This window comes from Diaporthe batatas (genome assembly GCF_019321695.1).
Source record: "Diaporthe batatas strain CRI 302-4 chromosome Unknown Contig00011, whole genome shotgun sequence".
Lineage (NCBI taxonomy): Eukaryota > Fungi > Ascomycota > Sordariomycetes > Diaporthales > Diaporthaceae > Diaporthe > Diaporthe batatas.
In genome coordinates this window covers 218,551-244,697 of record NW_025408558.1, presented here as the reverse complement: position 1 = coordinate 244,697, position 26,147 = coordinate 218,551, and the positions used below count along the sequence as shown (strand labels likewise).

The following is a 26,147-nucleotide window of genomic DNA, read 5'->3' as shown; positions in this document are numbered from 1 at the left end:
CCTTGACCGATCCCCGTTGGACCAGACGGGTGGGTTGACCTAGAGCCGCAGGAACCAATTCAAAGCTCCTTGGTTGCTAAGCGTATACGGAGCTACCAGGTACCTGGGTGACCAGGTACTCCACCCGGCAGCGCGGAAGACCAGGAGCTACGCATGCCTCTGGCCCAGAAGGTGTACCCAGGTATCCAGGTACTTCGGTACTAAAATATCCGAGGCGGCTGTTGCGCATAGAACTACAACTGCCACAGCAGTTCAAATAATTGCCTACCAGATACGGTGCGCTGGTAGTTTACATAGCTAGACATTCTGCGTGGATGTCTAGAACATGTGCCGCTTGTATACCTAGGTAGGTACGTATGTATTGTCTCTTATTCTTATTATTGTTAATTTATTTTATTGATAAAACAAAGATACAACTTCTCTCAACCGCTGCACCGAATTTATACAGCATAACAACAGACAACAACAGACTGGCTGCTGGCTCCGGTTTCCCCGAGTTGCGGCCCACCCCCAGCCGAGGCCAACGGGGCCAACGGGGCCAAACGACACTGGGGACTGGGCCCGTCATGGCCAGAGCTTGAGCGAGGACAGCCACGGCCGCCCCACCAGGCCAGGAGCCGTTTGGCGGGGTATCAACAGAGAGTGCAGTGCTCTGTACTCCGTACGGAGTAACACCACCCACCCTTGCGACAGAAGGACCGATGACAGGTTTGTTAGTGCGCATGATCCTTATTAGTGCCTACCTAGTTGCCTAGGTACTTAAGTAGCTAGGTAGTCTGCAGTACGTATAAGAAACAGCTCACGCGTCTTGAAATCTCTGGCCCGGCCCCCTTATGCCCTCTGCAGCCCTCTGCCCTTTTCCACCATGCCCGACAAGATCCTCGACGACATCTCGCACCGCAGGTACAACCCGCTGACCGGATCCTGGCTGCTGGTCTCGCCCCACCGAACAAAACGGCCCTGGCAGTGAGTACCCTGTGGCTGACCCGCAGGCGCGCGGCAGTGATGAATGACATGATGTGTCTGACCACCAATGTCCCAGAGGGCAGCAGGAGGGCGCGCAAGCCAATACCCTGCCAGACTATGATCCACAGGTACGTCCTGTCGTCCTGTCGTCTTGTGCAGGCGCAGGCGCAGGTGCAGGTGCAGGTGCAGGTGCAGGTGCATGGCCACTGGCCCTCGTCGCTGACCCGCCAACAAACAGTGCTACCTCTGCCCTGGCAACCCTCGCGCCCAAGGCGACGCCAACCCGCAGTACGCAAACACGTTTGTCTTCGTCAACGACTACAGTGCCGTCAAGGAAGAACAGGCCGAGTACCACCCGCCCGAGCCCGCGTCCAGCCATGACCTCTCGGCCCTCCTGCTCCGCGCCGAGCCCGTCACGGGCAAGTGCTACGTCCTGACCTTCAGTGCGAAGCACTCTGTGACCCTCGCCGACATGTCGCCCGCCGAGATCCTCCCCGTCATCGAGACATGGACCCGCATCTACGCAGCCCACCTGTCCCCCTCGAGCCCCCTGGCCGACGTCGCCGCCGCCCTGCCGCTGCTGCAGAGGCACCCCGGCCTGCCCGACAACATCGACCCGCCCAAGAACCAGCTGCGCTACATGCAGATCTTCGAGAACAAGGGCGCCGCCATGGGCTGCAGCAACCCCCACCCCCACTGCCAGGTCTGGACCACGAGCACCCTGCCCGAGGAGCCGGGCAAGGAGCTCCACCAGATGGCAAGGTACCGCGCCGAGCACGCCGGGCGCCACCTGCTGGCCGACTACGTCAAGCTGGAGATGGACAAGGGGGAGCGTCTGGTCTGGCAAAACGAGGCCTTCGTCGTCGTCTGCCCCTGGTGGGCCGTCTGGCCCTTCGAGCTGCTGATCATCGCCAAGAGACATGTGCGCGCCCTGGTCGACCTGAGCGACCGCGAGAGGCTATGCTTTGCCGAGGCGGTCCAGGAGGTCACCAGGAGGTATGACAACCTGTTCGAGTGCAGCTTCCCCTACAGTGAGTCCCGCGGCCTTTCCCATCCTCCATGTCGACCTGCCACCAGGAACCGCCGTCCAGCACTGTGGTGGCTAACATGACCAGGTTCCGGCATCCACCAAGCCCCGCTCGACTGCACAGAGGAAGAGGCCGAGAATAGCTACTTCCACATGCATTTCTACCCGCCTCTCCTGCGCTCGGCGACGGTGCGCAAGTTCCTCGTGGGATATGAGCTGTTGGCCGAGCCGCAGCGGGACATTACGCCGGAGCAGGCGGCGGCAAGGCTCAGGCCCCTGGGAGGCGAGGTCTACCGCAAGAGTCTTCAGAAGTAGACAGGCCATGCAGAGACGAGGGCCACTTTGAAAATCCTATTTGTAACGCCTTGTATCAAGCATTAGTAGTATATAGACAGTAGAGCCAGCGCTAGACTCATCTCGCCTACAGCGAGCGGTCGTGTAGAGAGTGGTATCGTGATCGGCGACGTGCACCGCGAACAGTGTCCATCACCTCCCAACTGGCCCGGCAGCTGCGCCGGGTGCTTTGTTCACTCTGTATACAAGCCAAACACCCTCTTCCCCCCCCCTTCCTTTTTCCCTTGCGCGTGCCCATCTGTCGACCCAAAATCCACCCTTGATATTTCATGCCTTGACATAGTGTGAATAATACAGAGTCATCCACACGCTACCGCTGATGGCAGCCGAGAAAGGGAAGGCGTGCTCCCAGCCCAGTTTGACGGTCTTGAACACGAAAGCCTCGCTGGTGAAGTGCACCGCCGCCAGTAGGTGCGTGATCAGGCACATCTGGTACAACACGGGGTCGTGCACGCGGTAGGCGCCGTAGAGGCGGATGAGGCCGGCGAGGACGGTGTACACGCCAAACAGCCGGGCGGCCAGGGGCGTGACCTGGTCGACGCCGGTGGGCTTGTCCTTCAGGGACGGCGCGTCGGCCAGCGGCTGGAGCTTGTCGACCGCGTCCGGGTTGGCCGATGCGCGGGGCACGAAGAGCCCGTTGTAGATGCGCCGGGTGTAGTGGAGGGTCATGAGGTTCTGGACTGCATTGCCAATGGCTGCCACGGACACCTGGAGACTCACGTGGTCAGCCTTGCGTGGCAGGGTACGGGATGGCGCCGCGTAGCTAACTCACCAGCAGCAGGTAGTAGGGGAGGATTCCGTCCTCGGCTGAGGGAAGTAGGCCGAGCATGCTCGCGACTCGCGCTTGTTGGGGGCGTCGGGGGCTCGAGGCGGCTTCGTGATGCGTGGGATGAGGCTGACAACGTCAATTGGATTGATCCTAGGACAGCTTCGACATCTGGTGGCCTGTGGTAGTTGTGTAAGATGTACACTAGAACTAGATATGGTGTGACAAAAGTGGAAGTTGGCGGCTGGCAGTTTGTTCCCGGGACCGCTTCGGCAAAGATACTCGAGAAGTACGTACCCACAGGCCCGCAGCAGCCAATCAATCAATCACCCACGAGGAGCTGCCGGGGCACAACGACCACCAGATCGTTCATGCTCGAGCGAGCCAGGGAGACAGACTATCACTATCGAGTATTGTTGACGACTGGAAGATGGATACCAGAATCGGAATTATCACATATTATAGACATTAACTGAAAAAATTAACTGAAAACCCCCTCGTACCCGCTCTGCCCTTTCTCTTTTCCCTGGCCCATTGGGCAGAACATGCTCGTCTCAACCCGAGCAGCAAAACCCCAAAGCCATCAGCAGCTTGAACCCTGGCGGCCGATGCCGATGAGCCCAAGCAGCCCACCCAGGATGTTGCTCAACAGGCTTGCCAGCCCCGGGACGGAAGTGATGAGCTTGCCTTCCAGGAGCGCGTTGGCAATGGCCGGCACGTTCTTGCTAGACGACATCCACGTCTTGACCTCGCACCTGTCGCTGGGCACAAAGGTCCTGACCGGCTGGGGGAGCACCTTGGTGCAGTCCGTGAGCGAGTTGATGTTGTTGACGCCCAGCAGGCTGAGGCGCACATACTCGCGGGCATAAAGCTGTCCCAACAAAGGCCACGTTAGCGATCCTGTCCCGGCCACTGCGGCTGGTCGCCGCCGTTTTGGTTCCGCGGGGGTTACTTACAAGGTTCCACGGCAGCTGCGCGGCGTTGTTGGGTGCGGCAAAGGCAGTGAACAGCCTGCTCATCCTCGGGTCTGCGGCCAGCTTGATGTCGCTGGCGAACTTGAACACGCGGGCGGGTGCGTTGGGGTTGATGGTCTCGTTGTAGTAGAGCATGTCCCAGACCCCCGGGGTGCTGTCCTGAGGATCACCGGCCCGGCGGGGGTCGACGAACCGTTGCTGAGCCGTCGAGTGCGCACCGAGAAGCGCCACCAGGCCGTTGGGCTGGATGGTCTTGTCTTGGAACAGCTTGATCAGGAAGTCGGCACTTCCGTCGACGGGCGGGAGGAGGCCGTCCCTGGCAGGCTTGGGGTTGTCCTTGCGCCCGATGTAGGTCTTGGTGCGAGGCCCGAGGGGACAGACTACAGTCGCAACATTTGCCCCCATCTGGATAAGGTCTGCTGCCGAGATGCCGTAGCCCTTGTACTTGTTGAACCAGACCTGGGTCAGCGTCACGATTTCCTCGAGGCCACGGTTTCCCGGGCGCCGGATCTCGTCCGAGTTGAGTATGATTGATCCATCAGCGCCGCCGTCAGGCCCGGTATTCTTGGACCACCCGGCCGCGTCATGGAACCCGAGGCGGACCGCCGCCCTGGCCGCGTTGGTGCACCTGCCAGACGGCCCCTTGAAGGCGGTGACCATCTCGTTGGCGATATATTGCCACACGCAGCACGTGTCAGCCTTGCACTGCGGTGTGCCCAGCCTGGGGACGTTGGGATACGTCTCCAAGCTCTCGCCGTTGGCCTGGTGAAGGATCACCGCCTTGATGTCCTTGCCAACGGGTGTGAGCTGGCTGTCCTGCAAGGTGGTCAGGTCGCCGATGAGCTCGTTGGAGTTGAGGCTTGGGTCGACTGGCCCGCCCTGGCGGGACATGATGTTGGCCTTGATTTCTTCGACAATTTTGGTCATGCCCGGGTGCGCTACAGCGTTGCCAACAAATGTTGCGCCTACGCAGGCAGTAGTCAGAGCCGAGAACTTCATCGTAGTCTTGTAGTAGTTGGTAATGGGTGACTGAGCACAAAAGAAGGAAAATAAGGCTCGGGCAAGGTCCGGATTGGAGGTCAGATCGGTTGAAGAAAGAGGGACGATGTGATGAACGAAGGTGATGGTCCTAGTATTGGCAACATTATTGTGCTGGTGAGGGCGTCTCGTGATATTTATATTCTGGCCGGCCTGCTCTTCCTCTCACCACAACATGCTCGGACGACATGTAGACCCTCAAGTTGTGAAATGGCATTCCATATCACTGTAGTTTCAAACACAAAGACTCTTGGCTACTGCCTCTGTACACACTTTCTTCACCATGTAGTTATCGGGGCACACGGTTGTGGGCGCCTCCAGCCCATTCTGGGCTGGGCTGGGTTGGGTTGGGAGGGGGGGGGGGGACGAGTCCGTGTTCTTCACGAACGCTGGGTGGCCTAGTAGACCACATGAGGCTCCAAGACGGCTTGCCTGGGTCGACTTGGCATCCATCTTGCCGGGTCGTGCAAGTGGCGCCAGCACCATCTATCACGAGGTGGCTTTAGCATGCGGACCCGAGTCGGCAGGGAGCTGGTACTGTAAGGCCGTGCCCTTACAGAATAGACCTGGCTGTGGAAGATGTTCCACAGACATTATCACGCCTCTTTGGTTGACTGGCATCTGGAATTGGGCGTATGGGCTCTCCTTCTCTGTCGTTAACCTGACCCTTACCTTCACTCTCCCGATCGTGCAAAGCGAACCCTTGCCTGCAGCAAACATGGTCTCGTGTGTCTGTTCACAACAGCACCACGACGTGGCCAGTATGGTCGCCGGACCTCGCCCTTCGCGGGCTAGATGTACCTACCTAGGTAGGTAGCGAGCGTTGTTAGAGGCCCCCTGGATGGAGTTGGCATCCTCGTGGCCTCTCTGTGGTGGTTACGGCGGCGAGAAAGGGGCGTTCCTGAACTAAAACGCGGCAGCTTGGATGAACGGCGTCGCCACCAACGTGATAGCGCGTGCTCCGAGTTCCGACAACGCACCTGGAGCGCAAGAACCGCATCCCGTAATAGAGTCTGGACGACGCCAACGTGCGCGCCCGAGCCCCGGGCCGAGCCCAAAGCGCAGCCCTTATCGGATGAAGGAGAGGAGCATGAGCACGATCGACTCGTTAAAAGGCCAAGACCGCCCGAAGAAACCGGCGTTGCCAATGCTCTTCCGTGCCTTTGTCGACTTTTCAGCTGCGCACGCCTTTCAAGTCCTAGACATGCCCGAACAGCTTCAGTAGGGCCACTTGCAGTCGGGCTGGGCGAGCAAGAGGCTCTTGGCAACCCAAAAACATCCCTTCGGACCTTCACAGCCTCAGAGCCTGTGTGCCCCTGTTGGACTAGCTCATCTAACGACGTGTCAAGGGAAATGAGACAGTACGCACCCGACGACCAGGCTTCACGAGCCGTGTGTTCCCGGCTGGGAGCAGACGAGCAGGCACGGGCGTCCAGAGCTGAGCTGGTGGGAGCGGATGGGCAAGAGATTTTTGTCCCCGGGCCAGAGAGTATCTGGTGTCGTCCTGCACGGTTCAAAGCCAAGCCGACTTCTGAGCCCAGGTGCCCGACTAACCTTGAAGCCGACATCAGAACGCATGCCATGCGTTCCGGTGACCCCGATGCCAAGCTCTCGGGTCGCAAGGGCTCGAACACTGCAGTGGCAGAATCGCAGAATCGCATGGGAATGGCCTGCAAATTTGCCATAATCGGAACAGGGATTTGTTCGTGAACGGTCAACTGCTTCGTGCGCCACGCGTACCGAGCCGCCTGTGGGATGAGCGTGCGGCTGCTGCGATGGCTTGAGTGCACATGTGCTGATGCTCGTTGCTGCCGAGAAATATGGTTCCCAGTGTGCAAGCTAGGAGTCCCGACAGTAACAGACAGACAGCCCATCCAGCCAGCCAGCAACCTTTAGAGACCAGCCCAATGTTGCATAGGGTGAATCCATGATCTTTGTTTGGTATATATGCCTGACACCAATGACGGTACGGTACTTAGATACTGCTAGGAAGTAACTAATTTAGATTATTTATTCTAGCCTTTAGGCCGGATAGGAGAGTATGTGGCTAGTAGTTAATTTTATTATTATAATATCTTTATAATAGATATTATAAGTTATAAATTAAGGTATATATATATTAATTTTAAAATATATAATTATAAAATAATAAAAGATTTAAAATTTAATTAGTTTTATATTTATTTAAAATTTATATAAAAATAATATATATTTAAATTAAAAAAATTAAAATTAAAAACCTTAAAAGAATTATTATAATATAAAATATTTTTAATTTCTTTATAATATAATATAAGAAATCTTTTAAAATTTATTTTATTATTTTTATTTTATAATATTATATAAAAGTTTTTATTTATTTTAATATTAATTATATTAATATTTTAAATTAATATATATAAATATTAAATACGTTATATTTTATATAAAAATATATAATAACTTTATAATATTTTATTATTATAATTATATTAGGTTATAATTTAAAATAAATAACTAAATATATAAGTTATTTATAACTTTTAAGGCTCTAAGCTCTTTTAAAGTTAGAATTATTAAAGGCTTTCTTTCTTTCTTGCTTTTTTTCTTAAATAAACGGGTAGAGTCCCTTGTGGCAAACCTTGGAAGATTGGAGGTCAATCCTGTATAGCTACTTAAGTACTTTTCAGAACACAGGGGGCTTCCAAACAGACTCCGTGACGCCCTACCAATAAGTGTCAGCTGGAGCACAGTTGTTCACAGGCCGCTGTGAGCAGCTGAATAGCGGCTTGCAGGCGATAATTTGGGCGCCCTCGGGATGGAAGTCCAGCCTCTGGCGCAGACTGCCGGTACTGTGTAGGGCTTGAGACAGTCAATAGTCGATGCTGTCCTCATAGCGCCCGAGTGCCCACCCGGGCTGCCTGGGTAGCCGTCTGTACGGAGTACTTCGTACTAATGCCATGCTTGTAAGGTACCTACCTAGGTAGGTACGTGCACTGGGTTCTAGGGCCCCCACTAATAATAAGCCTCGGCTTGAGGATTTCTTGGCTAGCCCGTCCTGCCCGTGGCGCCCAGTTTTCTTGGGCCGCATTAAGAAAGAGCTCAACAATAAACAGGCCAGCCAATCGACCCGGCGATCGACCCGGCAAAGCTTCCCTCCTACAACAAACATCACCAAAGACTCCATCTCGACAGCGTCGCCATGGCAGTCAGTGACTTCCTGCCGTCTGTGCCACAGCCAGTGCAAATCGGCCTGGCTGGCATTGGCACCCTTTACGTCGCGAGCCACATCCTGAGCTACGCCCGCCTGTTCCTCAACCTCTTCGTCCTCAGCGGCACCAACCTCCGCAAATATGGCAGGCCGGGTTCCTGGGCCGTCGTGACGGGTGCTTCGGATGGCCTGGGTAAGGAGTACGCAAAGCAGCTGGCCTCCAAGGGCTTCAATCTGGTGCTCGTGTCGCGCACGCAGTCCAAGCTCGAGGCGCTGGCTTCTGAGCTGGAGACGTCCGGCAAGCAGGGCGTGCAGACCAAGGTCCTAGCCATGGACTACACGCGAGACGACCCCAACGACTACGACCGCCTGTCCGAGCTCGTCCAGGGGCTCGATATCGCCGTTCTCGTCAACAACGTTGGCCTTAGCCACTCGATCCCCGTGCCCTTTGTCGAGACAGACAAGAAGGAACTGCAGGACATTGTCACCGTCAACTGTCTCGGGACGCTGAAGACAACCCAGATCATCGCTCCAGGAATGGTCCAGCGGAAGCGTGGGCTGATCCTGACCATGGGCTCGTTCGGCGGGTGGATGCCTATACCGTACCTGGCAACCTACAGTGGCAGCAAGGCCTTCCTCCAGCACTGGAGCAGCGCCCTGGCCGGGGAGCTCAAGGAGGCCAATGTAGATGTCTACCTGGTCCTGTCATACCTCGTCGTTTCGGCCATGAGCAAGATCAAGCGCCCATCCGCCATGATCCCCACCCCCCGACCGTTCGTGCGGGCCACGCTTGGCAAGGTCGGGCTGGGCGGCACGCAGAATATCGCATATACCTACACGCCTTGGTGGAGCCATGCCATTATGCAGTGGTGGGTCGAGAAAGCGGTTGGATTTGGCTCCAAGCTCGGAATTGGCTTCAACCTGAAGGCTCACAAAGACATCCGGGCCAGGGCTCTCCGCAAGGCAGCAAGGGAAGCGAAGAAGGAGTGAGGGGGCATTACATCATCAGCATGGGTGTTTCTCTCTCCATTTTCTCTGATCTCTTGCCGGTAGAGATCTGGAAACAAAAGGCATGGGCCGAATGGGCTATGGGGGAAGACCAAAAGATCCGAGGCAAGCAAGACATGGCGAAAGGATTGCTTGCTTGCCCCAGAAATAAAGGCGCCACCAGCTACTGGTCCCCCACCCCCCGCGCAGCCTGGCTCGCTGATTGAGTAGTACCATGGGACGAGGAAGAGGAAGGTGGGAAGCAGCTCGGAATGTCACAGGCTTTGGGAGGCCAGGGGGTGGTGCCATGGGACAATTCTGAGGACCAGTGCAGAGTTGGGTGTTGATGTTGACCTAGCTTAGCTACCTAAGTACCTTAGGTAGGCACTTAGGTACCTAGGTACCTTGTATGGGAATGCCTGGTCTGCCGAGATACCATAGTATAGGGAGGGCCTTTTGCCTGCTTCGCCAATCGGCTGAAACATGGCCGCCTAGCCCGATTCGAATCCCATCCGGTGACTCGTTTGAAACATGCCATTGGGGATAGATATCTAGTATCTTTGTGGCATCTTGTGAGTATTTGAGGCTGTCGCGCCCGAAACAGCCTAGCCCCGTCCCCCCAGCGCGCCAGGTTCGCGTCTCCACCGAAAAACTGGGGCCCAGCCTTCCTTGGCCAGCTCGACTGCTTGGGAGACCACCACCCCTGCAAAGAAATTGTGTTGACTGCATCCGAGAGCTGCAGTCGGCCAAACCACACCTCACTTCGCCAGGACCACAACGGTCGACCGACTGCCAGCCAGCGAGCCTCCCAGCCAGCCAGCCTCCTCCATCCTCCATCCTCCAACATACCCATCGCCCTTCCATCTCAGCAGCCTGCACCCTGCAGCCGCACGCTCTTGGCTCCTGCCTCCCTGCTCCCTGCTCCCTGCTCCTCCAAGTACTCGACTCGACGCGACTCGACAGGCAAGCCCTCATTGATGTTGCGATAGCTTCCTGCCATTCGGTTGCCTCTGCGCAAGACGGAGAAGCGGCCGAGGCGAAGCTGCTGCCGTCGACCACCGCCCCCGGACAACCGCCCGCCGGCCCTCACCATCCGCCGCGCACCCATCAGCTCCATCCTGACGAGGGGCGTTTCCCAAGACTCGGTCCCGCAGCCCACGCCGTCGACATCCTCGTTGCATCCCACATGGCCACCCCGACGCCAGTGCGCCACCTGCCCGGCGCATTCATCAACACCCCTGCGCCCGCCAACGACCCCACGCGACGAAACCTCTTCGGAGATGCAGCTGCTGGCGGCCCAAGGGTAGGCCCTTTGGGACGTGACCCCCTCAGGCCTGCCCCGGATCCCTTCCGAGCACCTGGCGCCGCAGGCCCATCACAACCACCAGGCCCGCCTGCGCAGCCTGGCCTTCCGGGTCTCCCTGATAATGCGGCCCAGCCCCCGGTTCTCAGGGCTGCCAAGGTCGTCAACGACCTCCTGCTGCTCGATGAGCGCTATCCAGATCTCAACTCGTTGTGCTCGCGTGAGCAGACCCCCATCCCGCGTTTTTTTTCGTAGTCGCACCCTACTCACAAGCCTGAATAGTTCGGACCTCGTCAGAATATGATCTTGCGACGCTCGATCCAGCGTTTGCTCCCTTCCACAAGCCCACCATGTACCCAATCCCCGACCGGGTGTTCGAGAACTTCGATCGCGGCCAGATCGCGACAAGGATGGGGCTTTTCACAGAGATCAACCATGCCTGGGTTACTATTGACAACGCCCTCTATCTCTGGGACTATACCAATCCAGACCCGGAGCTGATCGGATATGAAGAATCGCCCCACACCATCACGACCTTGGCCTTGGTCCGTCCAAAGGGCGACGTCTTCGTCAACACAATCACACATATCTTGGTGCTCGCCACAGCGACAGAAATGATCCTACTTGGCGTTTCTGCCACGCCCACGCCCAATGGCTCCCACACTGTCAGCCTCTACTCGACCAGGATGACTCTGCACAAGGGTAGCCTCGATGTGAGCTATATCGTTGGGTCCGCCGATGGGAGGATATTCTTTGGCGGAAACAACGACACCGATGTGCATGAGCTCTACTACCAGCAGGAGGAAAAGTGGTTTTCCAGTAGGTGTGGAAAGATCAACCACACGCACCCTGGATGGTCCTCGGTGGTGCCCAAGCTGCCACATCCGAGCACACTTCTCCCCAGTCCGAGCTCTCTCTGGACGCCCAAGGCGAACGAGGCCCTGGCCGACATGGTTATCGATGACAGCCGGAAACTGCTGTACACGCTCTCCAACACCTCCACCATCCGTGTCTACCAAATGGAAGGCCTGTACAAGCTGAACAAGTGCATCGAGAAGGACAGGACAACGTGCTTCAATGAGACGACTCACTTTGTTTCGGGCTCACCGCTGCTGACAAATGACATGACGATTGTTTCAATCAGCCCTATCTCCGCGATGGAAAGCTTCAACATCCACCTGGTGGCTCTGACCAGCACCGGCTGCCGCATCTTCCTGAGCGCGACCAGCACCTCGTCCGCGTCGGGTTCCGCCCCGCAAAGCATGCAGGTCATATTCGTCAAGTTCCCACCCTCGCCCGACCAAGTTGCTCAGGAGCAGCAGCCTGGTGACGGCGCATATTTGAACGTAAATTCACAGGCCCTCACGACGAGCAGGTTTGGCCAGCGTTTTGCGCCGGGCTACTTTTTTGATTTTGTTGCCAAGGCGGACAATCCTAACACCGATGTTCTGTTCGTTGCTGCACCGGGCACCGGGCGAATCAAGCTGCAACATTCGACTGTCGCGCGCAACGAAAGCCCGTTGAGGTACTTTGAAAGCGCCAACTTCATCGACCTCGGCCAGGGTGTCAAGGTGCTTGCAATAGGGTCTATCACACCCCCTTTCGCCGCGGCTGGACAGCCTGTCGGCTTCGGAAACGAACTCGCGGTCCAGTTCGATCAAGCCCCATCCGAGTTTGCTATAATGACTAATATGGGCATCCACATTATCCGGAGACGAAGAATGGTAGACATTTTTGCGACAGTCATACGAAAGGCTGCGAGCGAGGACACCGTCAAGCTCGAGACGACCCGCTTTATTCAACATTATGGCCGCAATGAAACCGTGTCTACAGCCCTTGCCATAGCTTGTGGTCAAGGTAATGACCTGCGCAATGGTGCGGCCCGTGTGATTGACCAAGTTACGCAGGACCGCGCAAGATCTGTTTTCATCGACTTTGGAGGTGACCCGACAGTGACCGAAACAGACTCGATCAACCTGTCTGCGCGACATCACGCTCTGGGCCTTTACCTGACCCGCTTGGTTCGGATGTTGTGGAAGTCGAGGGTCATCCATCAAGGCCTGGACGCGGCAGGTGCGGTCTCGGTGAGATCGACGGTCCCATTAACAAAACTGAACTCTGTTCAAGAAAACCTAGATCGACTTCGGAATTTCCTCGAGGCCAATCGTGGTGTGATCAAGGGCCTCAATGGTCCTCAGGATCTCGCGAGCGCCCAGAACCGCCTCGCAGAGATCGCCATGCAGTCTGAGCACCAGGGTCTGCACTCCTTGCAGAGGCTGATGGAAAACATCGCTGAAGGCATATCGTTTGTCCTGATGCTTTTCGACGAGCGCGTAGCCGAAATATTCGTTCGGCTAGACGCGCCGACGCAGAACACGATGCGCGAGCTCACTTACGAGCAGCTCTTCTCTCAGGACGCCGGGAGGGACCTTGCGAAGCTTTTGGTCAAGGCCATTGTGAACAGGAACATCGAGAGTGGCGCGAATGTGGAGACTGTGGCCGACGCTCTGCGACGGCGGTGTGGCAGTTTCTGCAGTCCGGACGACGTGGTTGTCTTCAAGGCTCAGGAGCAACTAAAGAGGGCGTCGGAACAGGCTGGTAACCCCAATCACCTCCGGCAACTACTCGGGGAGAGCCTGCGTTTGTTCGAACGTGTCGCGCGCAGCCTTACCTTGGCTAATCTCCACGGTGCTGTTCAGCAATACCTGGAACTGCAATACTATGCGGGCGCCATCCAGCTGTGTCTAAGGGTGGCTCAAGAAAAAGATCGCGGGAACACGGCTCTGTCTTGGATCAACGACGGCAGACCGCCTAATGACGCCCGGCAAGCTGCTTTCAACGAGCGCAGGAGTTGTTACGACCTTGTCCACGAGGTGATGCAGAGACTGGATGCAGCCTCGGCTCGCGAGCCAGAAATGGTTGACGGACGACCCACCTTGGCCGCCACCAAGCGCAACGAAGCATACAACGTCGTCAACGGCTCCGACGACGAGGTGTTCCACTTCGACCTGTACGAATGGTACATCGAACAGAACTGGACCGATCGCATCCTCGCCATCGATTCGCCGCATGTCATCACCTTTCTCCAGCGCTTGGCGTCCACCGAAGCTCAACACGCTGACCTTCTCTGTCGGTTTTACACGCTCCGGGGCAGGTTCTACGAGGCCGCGGAAGTCCAGGCTGATTTGGCAAAGAACGAGGTTCTCGAAATAGGCATCAAGGACCGCATCACCCTGTTGAGCCGTGCCAAGGGCAATGCTAGCGTGTCCACGGTTGGCATCAGCCGGCAGCATCAACAGGTTCTGAACCACGATGTGACGACATTACTAGAGATTGCGCACATCCAGGATGACCTCCTCGAAAGGCTCAAGGCAGATGAGCGGATCCCAGCGGATCGCAAGGTCGATTGCGAGCAGGCTCTGAACGGCCCCATACTCTCATTGACAGAGGTGAGCATTGCCACGCACTGCGTGAACGTTAAGGACTTGGATGTGCTGACCACGAAATACGCAGCTGTTCAATGGCTTTGCCGAGCCAGCTAATTACTATGACCTCTCTCTACTCATCTATCATGCAGCCGACCACCATGCCCCGCGTCTCATTGCTGACACGTGGCGCAGTCTCATTACTGCTGCCCACAACGAGACGGAGGAAGCATATCGCACATGGCAAGAACAGGAGCAGGAACGCGGCCGGCCTGGCAATGACGCCGAAGTTGGCCCGCCCGCGCTGCCGTACGAGCATGTGGTCAACAAAGTACAGGACATTGCTCACAGGACCAGCATGAATAACCATGTCTTCCCGATCGATACTGTCCTCACGCTACTCTGCGAATACGTGATCAGTCAGCGGCAGAATGAGGAGATTCAGGCCGATCCAACCTGGCCTGTTTTGCTATTTATCAACAACCTTGGCGTTGCCCATGCAATAGTCACCCGTGTGCTTGAACGCATACTTGATGCGCAAGAGGCGCCTTTCATAAACCGCCATCGGAAGCTCGTGGTCCGGTGGATCCTTGTGGCATGCGAGCTATGGGTGCGCGAGGTGGAGCGCCGAGGATTGGATGGCCAGCAGGGAGGTGGAAACATCGGGCGCTGGACGGTGCAGCTGCTCAGTAGGGCAGCGCTGGCCATGCAAGATCTTGCCGCTGCGGAGAGAGAAATGAATAGGCCAGAGCATGCAATGGAAGCACAGGCCCTGATGGTCGGCGCCAGGGACCTGGCCGAGAAGATCAACCAAGTGCTGGGGTTGTGAGCTGAGCCGGATGGGGGGCGGGACACGTGAGGGAGCACTGGGAGGCACGGCCTACGGCGGCGACCTCTCTAGCGTGGAATGAGAGGGTTGGAATCAACAGAGGAAAAGCGAGTGCACTGGTAAATAGTTGGAGAGGTTGTCACCATTTCATGGGACCACGCCCCTTGAAGTACGCGCATTTCATTTTGGGTCTCTTGAAGAAGGGAGATGGTGCTCAACAGTTGACCATTCTGAAATCTGTACAAAAGTATAAAAGAAAATGCGTTATGACAAGGCCTCATAGGACCAACCATTAGAGAACCCGATTCAAACCTACTACATCCAACTGGCGTGTACCGGAAAGACATCTGATGCTAAGGGATGGGCTGCCCCGAAAGTCCACAAGACGGGTCGAGTGAGGTCCTAAGCAGTTCAGTCCTACCGAGTGGCAACAAGACCGTGAATGTTGCTTGCTGGCGAGGATGCGAAGTCTGGGACTCGACATGTACTGCGTGAGAGCCTAGGCGACTTGCCTCACTGGAACTTTGCCATGCGTCATCTTCTATCCAAGACAACCACGCCTCCGGCCGACATACTGTCGATTTGAGAACCAATTACTGCATTATGAACTAAGGGGTGAATACTTTATCGGAGCACAAACTCGTCCGTCAGTTTTCCGACGATCTTTGTCCAACATAGACCATCACCGAGTCGTCCCACAAGTCCGGCCCCTGGCAAATATTTGTACTTTCATCGGAACTTCTCTTCTCTCTCCACATCACTGCAGGAAGAAGAACACTGTGACCAGCGCCAGGGCAAGAGAAAAGGTGGCCTTGGAAGAAGGAGAGCCACCCTCGTTCACGGGGCCTGCACCAGGCCCAAAGGCGAGCGACATGGCGCGTGGCTGCGGCAGCTCATCATATCTTTCTAGTCCTCGCCGGGCCACACCTGTACCAACAGACTCGGAAGGTCCGGCTGCCCGTGCGGTGAGCGTGTTGTACTCCTCGTCAGGGGTGGGAATGGAGGACGCATTTTCAAGGCGCTTCGTGGGGCTTGGATGGTAATAGCTCCTGAGCAAGCCCGCAGGCTCCTCACCCTGCCCATCAAGAGGCACGTCCGCATCCCGCTTGCCCGGCTTGCCCGGCTTGCCCGGCTTGCCCGGCTTGCTGGGCTTGCCCGGCTTGCTGCTTGCAGAGCCATAAGACCCGCCCGTCTTGGGGTCGCGGTACCAGTTCTGCTTCGGGTCGCCCAAGCACTCCCCGACAGTGACGAGGCGGAATCCCGCATCACGGGCCTCCTCGATCATGAAGGCGGCGAGCTCGTGCACGGTGCGGTCGTGGATGTCATGCGCGAGGACAATCTTGCCGGCGGACCCATCCCGCGGGCCTTGCTGGAGCGCCTGGGTGAAGGTCTGACGAGCGGCGTCATAGTCTTCCCTCCAGTCATTCGTGTCGACGCCCGCGTTGATGACGTGGTACCCAAGTGAGCCGACCATGTCGAGCACGTCGTCATTGGTGCTAAAGTAGGGCGGGCGGAAGTACGTAGGGATCCGGCCCAGAGTCTGCACGAGGGCTTGCTCGTTGAGCAACAACTGCTCGACGATGCCGCGATCATCGACCGTGGTGAGGTCCGGATGCGCCCAAGTATGCGTGCCGACCTGGTGGCCCTCCTTCACCATGCGTCGCAGGAGTTTCGGGTGGCCGTAGTCTGTGATCTGGCCGTCGCCGCCCATGTTACCACCGCAGACGAAGAAGGTCGCCACGGCCTCGTAGTTACGTAGAATGTCGAGAAGGTCCTCGGTGTACTGCCACGGCCCGTCGTCGAAGGTCAGGGCGACTGTCCCGGGCTTGTTGCATGTGGTGATCAGTTCTCCGTAGGGCACGGGTCCCAGCTCGGGGCGCGACAGATGAGACAGCCAGCGAAGAGGTGGTTTTTGATATAGATCCGAAGAAGTTGAGGGCTTGGACTTTGCGTACTCTGCAGACGAACTCTGGCGCTTCTGGGGAAACGATGACGAGTTGTGACTGGGTGATGTGGCGTGCGGCTTCGGCTTGTTGATAGTGCCTTGTAATTTACAGCCAGTGCTGAAACTGGGGAGGCAGTAGACTGCACCGCAAGACTGTTCATCAGAGCTACAGAGGTTCTATTATTTCTCAAGTTAGCATGCTGAGTAGATGTCATTGAGGGAGGGAGGTGCCTCACACTCTTGAAGCTGCAGCAAAGTCCATCCCCGCAAATAGATTCGTTTTTATTTGAGGCAGCATATCCGCAAGCATCACCATCTGCAAGCAGTGGTGTGAAGGTGCTGCTGTTGTCGAAGACCACGAGTTGGCGGTGCGCGGGTGGCGAGGCCATGATGCCACCAGCCACGGGCGGCAACGTTGGCAGCGAATTTGAGGTGAGTGAGTTCATTACGTCTCTGAGTATAAGGGTCGTCAGGGAACAAGTCTGTGAGAATGATGTTGGCAAATGCATATTTGCGCAGAGAACATGGCAGCAGCAGGAAGGAGCCTTTAAGCAAAGCTTGAGAGGGATCGTCTAGATGATAGGTTTGTGGGAGAGACCGTCTTTGAGCTAGATGTACCAGTTTACCTCCAGTACTTTAGCACAGCACTTGAGATGAGCCGGTGGAGGGCCATCCTTACCAAGCTTCAATACTCTCGAAAGCTCGTCTTACCGCCTGCAATAGCCCATGGGCTATCATGGTTAACCGGTTATAAGCTCGCCCTAGAATGATGCCACTTGGTTCTTCTCGGCCACATATATAAGATCAAGGACATTTGAAAGCCAATAAGAGGTTCTGAAATTTTCATGCCTAAATTTGGTACGAGGCAATTTACATACGTCTAGGGGAAGCAACAGTCTAATCATTGCTATAATCACTAAAGCATTTAGTGCGCAGCCGGTCATCGCTTCCTTGTTCTGCGAATCGTGAATTACCAGTGGTCATATAGAGCAGGAACGATCTTATTCTCGTCAGCAATAATACTCCACATGACACCGGGGCATTCCAGAAGTTATGGGACATCTAGCTACATTAGATAGGTAACACTTCCGTTATGACTTTTGCGGCAATTGACTCGGAACACCCACAGGTACATTCTGGCCGCCTTTCCGTGCAAAACTTACCTGGGGCGGCTTGGTTAGCCTCGCGCGTCCAGCCTCGTGTTCCAAATCAATTACCTACTTAAGTCAGTACCAATGCTGCTAGTTGGCGCCATCGAGAAAGTTTGAGCCTAGGAGTGGTCAAATTTAAGCCCCATAGACTGGTCAAATGAGAAGTACCGGGTTGCTATTCCTCAGCTCCGACGAAAAGAAGAAGTGCAAAACAGGGTCAGGCTTGATTTCTTGGTGGTCGTGTCAATAAGGTATACCTGACTCAAGGAAGTTCATTGGGAAATACATGTCTCTAGAGGCCAGAGAAAAATACAGCCAATATTCCTATCTGTGGCTATGTAAGCAAAACCACTAATATTACTTTTCCCAGTGACATAACATTGGCTGCACTGACTTAGGATTGACCAGGTGGTTCTTGAACATACATTGTCAAGCATCCAGCAAAGCCTCTAAGTCTTTTCTATGCAACTTCTTTTATTTCACTTAGAATGATGAAACTATTGTAGTCTCACCGCATGACTTCTTTACCGGCTATTGGCCCTTGGGCTACTTATATCAACAATTCTAGTCAGCGGCCTCGTCGGCAGTAATACCTCCTAGCCTTGCCCATACGGCACGAGGCTGAGGCCACATGCCCATGTACTACAATATCTCTATACTGTTATTGGTACTATTTTTTTTTAAACGCTGGGTCTTAAGTTTTTACCAATATGTGATGGCACCACATATGTTTTATATATGTGGGGATTAGAAACGAAACTACTCGCTTGGAATAATTCATGCAGCCTAGCCAAGCATCAAGCTTGCGGAAAATAATAGACGAGTCATTCCAACTGCAAAAAAACCTAACAGAGGGAGAAGTAGACTTGTTTGTGCTTGCACCCTCTCAACCAATGTAGGATGACCGATATCAAATGCATTACATTCCAGCTGTTTCAGCAGAAGCACAGGACTCATATAGCTCAGTCATAATACCTTCATCTGACCAAGCAGTTAGGCATCAAGATATACTCCAAAGAGGTCATGCAGTTGCGTACATGGCTGTCATGCCTTCCTAGGGTTCAGAACTTGAACGGCATTACTGTCACCACAAGCCACAAGTGAGATAGGTCTTTTCAGGATTGCATTTGAATCAACCTCTTGGCGTATATATCCTCAGATGATGGCTCTTGCCTTCTTGTATCATCTGCCATTAAAGGTTGACAGCAGAATGACCGTTGCCACAGACACACAGAAGTCCTTTTATTAAGTCAGACGTATACGGAATAGAAGCGAAACCACTTATTAAGTCAGCCGCATTGCGCACCAGAGCTGGGATGTTTCACTGGGACGATAAGAACGAGCTAGAAGGATCGCTTCCCGTCTGGCCTAACTGGCTGGAGACAGCCCGACGGAAGCCAGGAAACTCCCAGGAAATTTGTCCTACTACGTCAGTCCCCCGTTTGGGCCCTCTTCCCTCACCCAATGCATAGGTACAAAATAAGCCTACAGAGCTATTCATCCAGCTATAACCCGAAGTTCGGGTCCGATCTAGCTAGCATCCCTGTGAGGTCTAGGCAAAAAGGCACGATCACGACATCTGAAAATTCTCAAAACCTTGAATTAGTTATCTGAAACTTTATGCGTTAAACACGCCCCGTTTATAGACATCCGTGATCTGCCGTGAGATCTCCACCTCACTCCATCACGATCTCGCGTTAGAGGAGGTGGAGCCCAACATTCAAGTTGTTGTTGGCTCGGCGCCCAACCATCGACCGACCATCCACCAGAAGATTCGCGCCATCCCACGTGTATGGGGGGCCACAACATCGCGAACCCGGTATATTTGCCTTAAGCCCTCATGTTACCGCGAAGATAAGGCGTGTTGAAGGCACCACCCGGACCGTTGGCAGCGACCGAGTGACGCTCCCACCGCACTATTGGGCGCAAGTGCCAACCTTATCTGATGCGGCCTAACCTCTCGTGTCTTGGTGACGGCGAAAATGTATTAACACTACCTCTGCTTCCCCCCCTCGGTAGCTCGGAGCTAGCTCGTTGTCTGGGGTATCCAGGACTGGCTTCTACTACAAGCCTGGGCATCAGTCAGAGCACGGGGAAGGCGAGCTGCAACGTCCCGAGGCCTTCAAGGTGACTCCTGACCAGACTGATGGGCATACCCAGGTATAGAAGTGAGACATGCCTTTCATACCACGGCTTGGCTATCCTACTATGCTTTATGATTTTCTGCGGGCTCAACACATCAGAAAGAATTGTACAATATGGACGCGGCATAATTATCCTGTTTTTCTGATTATAACGTCACCTTTTCTATAATAGACGCACACGATCTAGCCGTCCGTGTTCGAAAATATCTAATTAAGAGGCATGTCTGTCAAGGAAGTTGCAGGTGAGCGGCGGCGCAGGCATCACTCGTCATCGCCTTCGACCTCTGCATCGCCCAGCTCTAGGTCACTGGACGCCGACAAGGATCACCACCGAAGCCATCAACGGCGACGGAGGCGCCCCTCTGCATCAGAGACGTTTGATGACCCTAACGGGCAAGCAAGCAGCAGCCAACAAATCCGGGTGCGTTCACGGAACAGAGACGGACACGGAGGCCGAGAGCGGGGCCGCGGCCCCGATCACCACCGTGACCGTCGTTCCTCTACGGTTCCTGATCCAGTCCACTCCGGCTTGACAGCAGCAGACGATGATAGTAACAGCGACAAGCCATGGTTCAAGAAAAAGACCCTCTGGGCGAGCGTCGCCACAATGGTCAGTAAAGTCCTGCTTGTTCTCTGCGGCAATTCTAGCTCGACATTGCGACAGAGGCGAGAGATAGGGACATCTCTCAAGTCACCTACATTGCCCCCCCCCCCCTTGCTTTGTCGGTAGTAGCAGATAACTCATTCTCACGACTCTATAGGCCACGGTTCTCGCCCTGCTACCAGCCTCGGTCTCGGCCAACGCGAGCCAGGAGGCCGCGGCGGCAAGCATGAAAGCTGCCAAGGCGGCCGGGAAGAGCGCAGAGGCCTCGACCAGAGCTGCGGACGCGACAGAGAAGAGCTCCAGGGCAGTTGTCGGCACCTCGATGGCGAACGGGCACATTGACAACCGTGGAAACTACTGCGGCCCTACGGACCATTTCAAGGGCGGAAAGAGCAGAAACGCACGGGGAAGTCGCTCTAGGTGATGATGAGGATACCTAGATAGGTACCTGAGTAGGGAGCTGTCTCGGGCGACGCCGACGTGATGGAGAAGATGCGAATGAGGGCTCACCAACGAGCCGTCAAAATGGTCCTCCAACGGAGGCAGACTACAGGCCTTGAAGAGGATGAGGTCATGTTATAATATGTTTATTATGCTCGGAGAAGGACAACATGAGTCAACCTGGCCTAGAGCAAGTTAGGGGCAGCTTTGTTCCCGATGTCAGCTACCTTCTTCTTGGCTTTTGACATTTCTTTGCTCTTCTACAACAACTGCCAACCAGTATAGCTGGTGCACCATGCAGCGATTTCATTTGTGTGTCTCTTCAGATCTAGTGTCCATCAGCGGAAACAAGTCGTTTACTCAAGTACTGGCGGAGCTCGCACCCTCGACGATCCAATGAGACTCACCATCCGCTTCGAGAAACCTTCTTGTCACAAGCCATTGGGTCATGACTGTGACATCGCCAACCCTTCAATAGTAACAAAACGTCATAGTGGAGCTGTTGTCCCGTAAGTCGGCATCCCACGGGAAAACATCCGACAGGGCTTTATCACGTGCAAGATGGCCCATCATGGATGTGATATCGCCCTGTGGAAGGTGATACTGTGGCTGCGTAGTGGACGCCCGCGAAGAGCTTATACTCATCTCCTGAACATCTAGACGTCTGCCCTTACCGACAAGGCACTCCAAATCGAGCTCAAAGGCACTTGCTCCGAGTTGCATTATAAGCAAGGGCTGGTATGTATCAGAGACGGAACGGGCCCAAGTTCGAAAGCGACAGTGAATCTAGTCCAGTTGGATACAATGCATAAGCTGTGCTCGATATACTTATGTAATGGCCCAGCCGTACAGATCGAGGTGACCCGAGCAAGTCGCACGTACCCTAGGGTAGGCAGCGCAGACATGCGATGCAATTGGGTCAAGGCCAGAAGCGAGGGATCGTTGCGAGAGTCCCGAATCCATCTTTCATTACTTTGAAGACATGCGGTTTTAAATTAGCAGGATGTTCATTCGAGGCAAGTAAACAGTCCAACAATAGAAATTCGATAGTCGTAGCTCATTCGGGCGTTCACTACATTATGGCTGCTGCTATTCCGGTGAGATGCTCATCCCGTCTAAATATACACCAGAGACCTGTGATGGTTTCTGCCCCCCCCCCCAAACCACGGGCGATGCTGTAAGTAGCTATGCAGCCGGCAACCTGTGCTTTGATGATACCGCACTCCCATCCCGCCCAATGCTTGTATGTATTCCAAGGACCATCTAACACCCAATGCTAATATTCCAATCCAAACGGGCGTAGCAGGTGCCCATCCGTTTCCGGAAATGCAACCAGCAGACCTGACACCAACGGAAACATACCAGACGCCCAAACAGTCGTCGCACTGAGTCGTACTGTACAGCAGCGGTTCAGCTGCGTTAGTCGCGGAAAAGATGGTCATATATAGGCACCGCCTCTCGGTGTTCGCGTCCCGCTGCCGCTGCCGCTGCCGCTGCCGTGCGCTGGGGGCTTGGGTGGCGGCGTAGGCGGAGTTTGGTCCCTGCTGCCTCCTCGGCCCTTCTCCCACCGGCCTCTCTGAGGCTCGCTGCCCTTCTCGTTTGAGCTGTCGCTTCCGGCTCGGCCCCTCGGAGGGCTGTCCGTGATACCGCGTCCATAGCGCGTCATCTTGTCGTCGCTGTACAAGGCGTCTTCGTCGTACATGTAATCGTCAGACCCCTCGTAGTCATCTTCCTCGTACGAGGGCAACGCCGGCGCTGACGAGTATCCGGGCCCCTGGTTATTACTGTCGCCCTTTACCAGGCCTAAACGTTCCTCTTCTGTATATTGTGGTCAGCTTTGCTGTCCTGGGACCAGGGCTTGCACGCCAAGTGCCATATCGGAAACCTTACCAGTCGCGGCCTTTGCGTGTGGGGCGCTGTAACCTCTGCTAGAAATAGGCCTGCTCGCGGATTTGGAGCTTGCCGGCCTGTCCTCCGCGCCGTCATTCGCGTGGTCTCGGTGTCGCTTGAAGACGTTCTGGAAGGAGAACTGTCTTCTGGCTGAGTGGGGCTGAGCGTGTGGCGGTGGCGTGGGAGGAGCAAGACTCGCGCTATCGGGCGTGTGCCGAGTCTCGCCGCCGAAGTGAATGTGTCTCTCATGGCCGCCGATGCTATCGGATGAGCCGTGTGAGCCCGGGTCGTACTCGGTCTTGACGCCAGCAGGTACCCCGTAAGCACCGCCGTGCGCCACAGAAATTTCGGTAAGCTGCACAGGGTGCATCGGGCTTTGCATCTTATTGGAAGATATGTTGAGGGCATTAGAACTGTCGCTTCCCACAGACGACTGTCTGAAGTCCGGATGTCCTGGCAACACGCTTGTCGCACGCGACCGGATGGTACCCATGAAACTAGAGAGACCCGCACTAAACGGTCTGTCCTGCTCGGCGAGTTCCTCGTCGGTTGGGAAGTGAGACATGCCCAGCGGCGGGTGTGAAGCACCGGTATTTGGCGTCATTGGGAACGTGTTATGTGGCGTGGTTGTATGTCTGCTATACTGACTTCCGAGCGCTGCACAGGTGTTAGTCGGGTGTCGAAGCCCATCTCTCCAGCAGATGGGATGACCAGAAATCGCAATGACAGTACGACAATGCTTTCCAGAGGTTCCTTGCACATCCTCCACTCGACCCTCCTACCTCAGCGAGTGTAGGAGCACGAGACTGGCAGGATGAGACCGGGGGGGGGGGGGAGTGAGGACCCCTGTGAACAATATATATAAAAAAAACTTACTTGTTCTACGCCTTCGCAGACCATCCCATTCAAATTGCGGCTGGCCGTCCTCCCTGACTGCCTCGAGCCGCTCTGCCTCCTTCTCGGCGCGAAGCCGCTTCAACTCTTCGATCTCCATCTTCTCGCGCGTCGTAGAGAAGCGACGCACCAGCGCAGCGGCGCCCCTGATGGCATCTGCCTTTGGTTCCGTCTCGGCCTGCTCCTGTTCAGCAATTGTGCGGACCTGGTTAAGATCCCCACTAAAGACCGCTGTATCAGGCACGTCTTTGGCGGATTTGGACAGCTGCAGCAAGACGACGCCGGAGCATATCGTGAGGAAGCCCATGACAACGGTGACGATTGAGGTGGGGGTCCCCTTGAAGCCTTGAAATAAGACGGCGGAGGTGATGATGGTGGTGCTGGTGAAGTAGACATAGTAGGTCGGGGTGACCATGGCCGCATTGAAAATGTTCAGTGCTTTCTGTAAAGGGCGTCAGCAGCGGCATGGACAAGCTGAAGGGGGGGAGGGGGCAACTCTCACGTTCAAGAAGATGATTTCGGTCAACAGTGTCCCGATAACGAAGACCAACAAGACATAGATGAACCACTGGTTGAATTGCTGTTTCCCGCCAATCTGGGCGACTATGGCGGCGCCGAGGCCCTGGGTCGCAACAACACTGAGGCCGCCGACCCAGCTGCAGATGGAGATGTAGACCATCATGTTCTTCTTGCCGTACTTTGGGCCGAGCCAGTATGCGACAATGGCGGAGCCAAGGATGATGACACCGGCGTAGCTGAGAAAACCGGGGGTGATGACGAACTTCTGCATCTCCTGGATGTCGGCGACAGAAGACTCCTCGGGGGCGTTCATGACGATGACGACGGAGCCGACAATACACAGGAAGCAGGCGACCTTGCCGACCATGCTCAGCCTCTCCTTGAGGAATATGGCGGACAGGATGCTGGTGATGACGACGGACAGGGCGCCCATGGGGGTGACGAGGATGGCATCGGTGAAGGCATATGCGACAAAGTTGAGGACCTCGCCGAGGATCATGAGGGTCATGCCGCCCCACCAGAAGGCGTTCTTGAGGTAGCCATAGCCCTCGCCGGCCTCCTCCTGGTACTTCTCGTTGGCCTTGAGCAGGCCGACCTTCTTGAGCACGAAGGAGGTGCCGATGAAGAGGCCGGAGCCGATGGCCAGGCTTATACCGATGACCTTGTAGACGGGGGGGCGCTCATCCTTGGAGGTGTCGGTCGAGGACTCGTTTGCGCGGGTGTAGAGCTCGTGTGCGGTGGACAGGACGGCTCCCGCGGCGGCTTCCATGCTGGAGTGGGAGGGCGGCCTGTTGACTGGCGACTGGCGACTGGCGACAGAGGAGGTGTTGTGAGGCGGGGAGGGGGGAGGGGGGAGGGGGGAGGAGGCGGATGTGGGCTGTGGTGTCGAGCGCGGCCGGGGCGCTGGGGCACGACGAGAAGGTGCTGACGTCGTGGGGCAGCGGCTCGGGGTCAGCGAGCGAGCGAGCCAGCCAGCCAGCCAAGCAAGCGGTGGAAGTCTGGCCCGTGGCTCGTGGCTCGTGGCTCGCGGCTGGCGGATGTAAACAGTCGACGTCCCTATGGCTGCAGCTCCTCCATGTGTGCGTGTGCAGTGTGCAGTTTGCAGTGTGCGTTGTGCGTTGTGCGTGTGTCAATGGCTCGGCTCGCTCAGTTGATGTGTGTGGGTTTGAAAAGCTGGGAGAGTGTGCACGCAGCGTGCGCGGCGGGATTTGCGGATCGAGGACTTGTTATTGTCGTCTCTGGCAGTCTGGGTGGCACTCCGTACTCGGTAATGGTGTGTTGCAGGGACCAGGCTGGGTGGTGGAGCAGGCGTGGGACAATAGCTGTGTGGAATCCTGGACCAGCGGCCCAGGTGGGCGGATCGCAGGACGGGATGGGCTTGTGGTCGCGATTGGAAACTCTGCTGAAGTTTTGGGACGATGCCAACCACAAGCCACAACAGCCTGCAGGTGGGGGAAGCGCTGGCAGCTGTTGTTGGTGGGCTGTCAGTCAGTCGGTCAGTCATGTCATGCATGTACTATACAGACACGAGGAAGGAACGACTGCTTGTTCACAAGCGCCACCTGCCGGGCTGCCGGGCCTGAGACAGGCCTGGACTGTGGCTGTGGCCCGCCTCCTTGCCTCTTTGAGCATCAAGTCCCGGGCCTGGCTTTTTTTTCTCTTTTTTCTTTCTAGCTGGCTGGGCATGCTCCAGGTTTCCG

The 26,147-nt window shown here is 55.7% G+C and overlaps 9 protein-coding genes across 9 annotated transcripts; 4 read left to right on the top strand and 5 right to left on the bottom strand.

The window, feature by feature from the left end:
• Positions 1-566: 566 nt before the first annotated feature.
• KVR01_009412 (UDP-glucose:hexose-1-phosphate uridylyltransferase) lies at positions 567-2,308 on the top strand (the record flags this gene model as incomplete). The annotated part of the gene is made up of 4 exons (XM_044787411.1): positions 567-575; positions 1,050-1,094; positions 1,205-1,997; positions 2,082-2,308. 4 exons carry the CDS (start codon positions 567-569, stop codon positions 2,306-2,308), a joined length of 1,074 nt encoding a protein of 357 aa, XP_044641914.1.
• A 306-nt stretch (positions 2,309-2,614) lies between these two features.
• KVR01_009077 (uncharacterized protein) lies at positions 2,615-3,176 on the bottom strand (the record flags this gene model as incomplete). The annotated part of the gene is made up of 2 exons (XM_044791108.1): positions 2,615-3,055; positions 3,120-3,176. The coding sequence occupies 2 exons, from the start codon at positions 3,174-3,176 to the stop codon at positions 2,615-2,617; spliced, it is 498 nt and encodes a 165-aa protein (XP_044641579.1).
• A 520-nt stretch (positions 3,177-3,696) lies between these two features.
• KVR01_009280 (uncharacterized protein) lies at positions 3,697-5,402 on the bottom strand (the record flags this gene model as incomplete). The annotated part of the gene is made up of 2 exons (XM_044784484.1): positions 4,070-5,402; positions 3,697-3,984 (listed from the first exon to the last, which is right to left on the bottom strand). Exons 1-2 carry the CDS (start codon positions 5,084-5,086, stop codon positions 3,697-3,699), a joined length of 1,305 nt encoding a protein of 434 aa, XP_044641782.1. The 5' UTR covers positions 5,087-5,402.
• Positions 5,403-5,498: 96 nt separating this feature from the next.
• Positions 5,499-7,028, bottom strand: KVR01_008951 (uncharacterized protein). The gene is made up of 2 exons (XM_044782888.1): positions 6,495-7,028; positions 5,499-6,323 (listed from the first exon to the last, which is right to left on the bottom strand). The coding sequence occupies exons 1-2, from the start codon at positions 6,997-6,999 to the stop codon at positions 5,917-5,919; spliced, it is 912 nt and encodes a 303-aa protein (XP_044641453.1). The 5' UTR covers positions 7,000-7,028; the 3' UTR covers positions 5,499-5,916.
• Positions 7,029-8,100: 1,072 nt separating this feature from the next.
• On the top strand, positions 8,101-9,801 carry KVR01_009607 (uncharacterized protein). The gene has a single exon (XM_044786719.1). It carries the CDS (start codon positions 8,307-8,309, stop codon positions 9,303-9,305), a length of 999 nt encoding a protein of 332 aa, XP_044642109.1. The 5' UTR covers positions 8,101-8,306; the 3' UTR covers positions 9,306-9,801.
• Positions 9,802-9,980: 179 nt separating this feature from the next.
• On the top strand, positions 9,981-15,174 carry KVR01_008927 (uncharacterized protein). The gene is made up of 3 exons (XM_044781558.1): positions 9,981-10,825; positions 10,888-14,054; positions 14,119-15,174. Exons 1-3 carry the CDS (start codon positions 10,489-10,491, stop codon positions 14,857-14,859), a joined length of 4,245 nt encoding a protein of 1,414 aa, XP_044641429.1. The 5' UTR covers positions 9,981-10,488; the 3' UTR covers positions 14,860-15,174.
• Positions 15,175-15,616: 442 nt separating this feature from the next.
• On the bottom strand, positions 15,617-17,250 carry KVR01_009386 (uncharacterized protein; the record flags this gene model as incomplete). Its single annotated transcript, XM_044782464.1, has 2 exons — positions 15,617-16,981; positions 17,041-17,250. 2 exons carry the CDS (start codon positions 17,248-17,250, stop codon positions 15,617-15,619), a joined length of 1,575 nt encoding a protein of 524 aa, XP_044641888.1.
• Positions 17,251-20,319: 3,069 nt separating this feature from the next.
• KVR01_009637 (uncharacterized protein) lies at positions 20,320-21,127 on the top strand (the record flags this gene model as incomplete). Its single annotated transcript, XM_044783119.1, has 2 exons — positions 20,320-20,709; positions 20,861-21,127. The coding sequence occupies 2 exons, from the start codon at positions 20,320-20,322 to the stop codon at positions 21,125-21,127; spliced, it is 657 nt and encodes a 218-aa protein (XP_044642139.1).
• Positions 21,128-22,172: 1,045 nt separating this feature from the next.
• KVR01_009207 (uncharacterized protein) lies at positions 22,173-25,865 on the bottom strand. Its single transcript, XM_044790580.1, has 4 exons — positions 24,431-25,865; positions 23,911-24,370; positions 23,035-23,691; positions 22,173-22,962 (listed from the first exon to the last, which is right to left on the bottom strand). The coding sequence occupies exons 1-4, from the start codon at positions 25,214-25,216 to the stop codon at positions 22,583-22,585; spliced, it is 2,283 nt and encodes a 760-aa protein (XP_044641709.1). The 5' UTR covers positions 25,217-25,865; the 3' UTR covers positions 22,173-22,582.
• Positions 25,866-26,147: the final 282 nt, after the last annotated feature.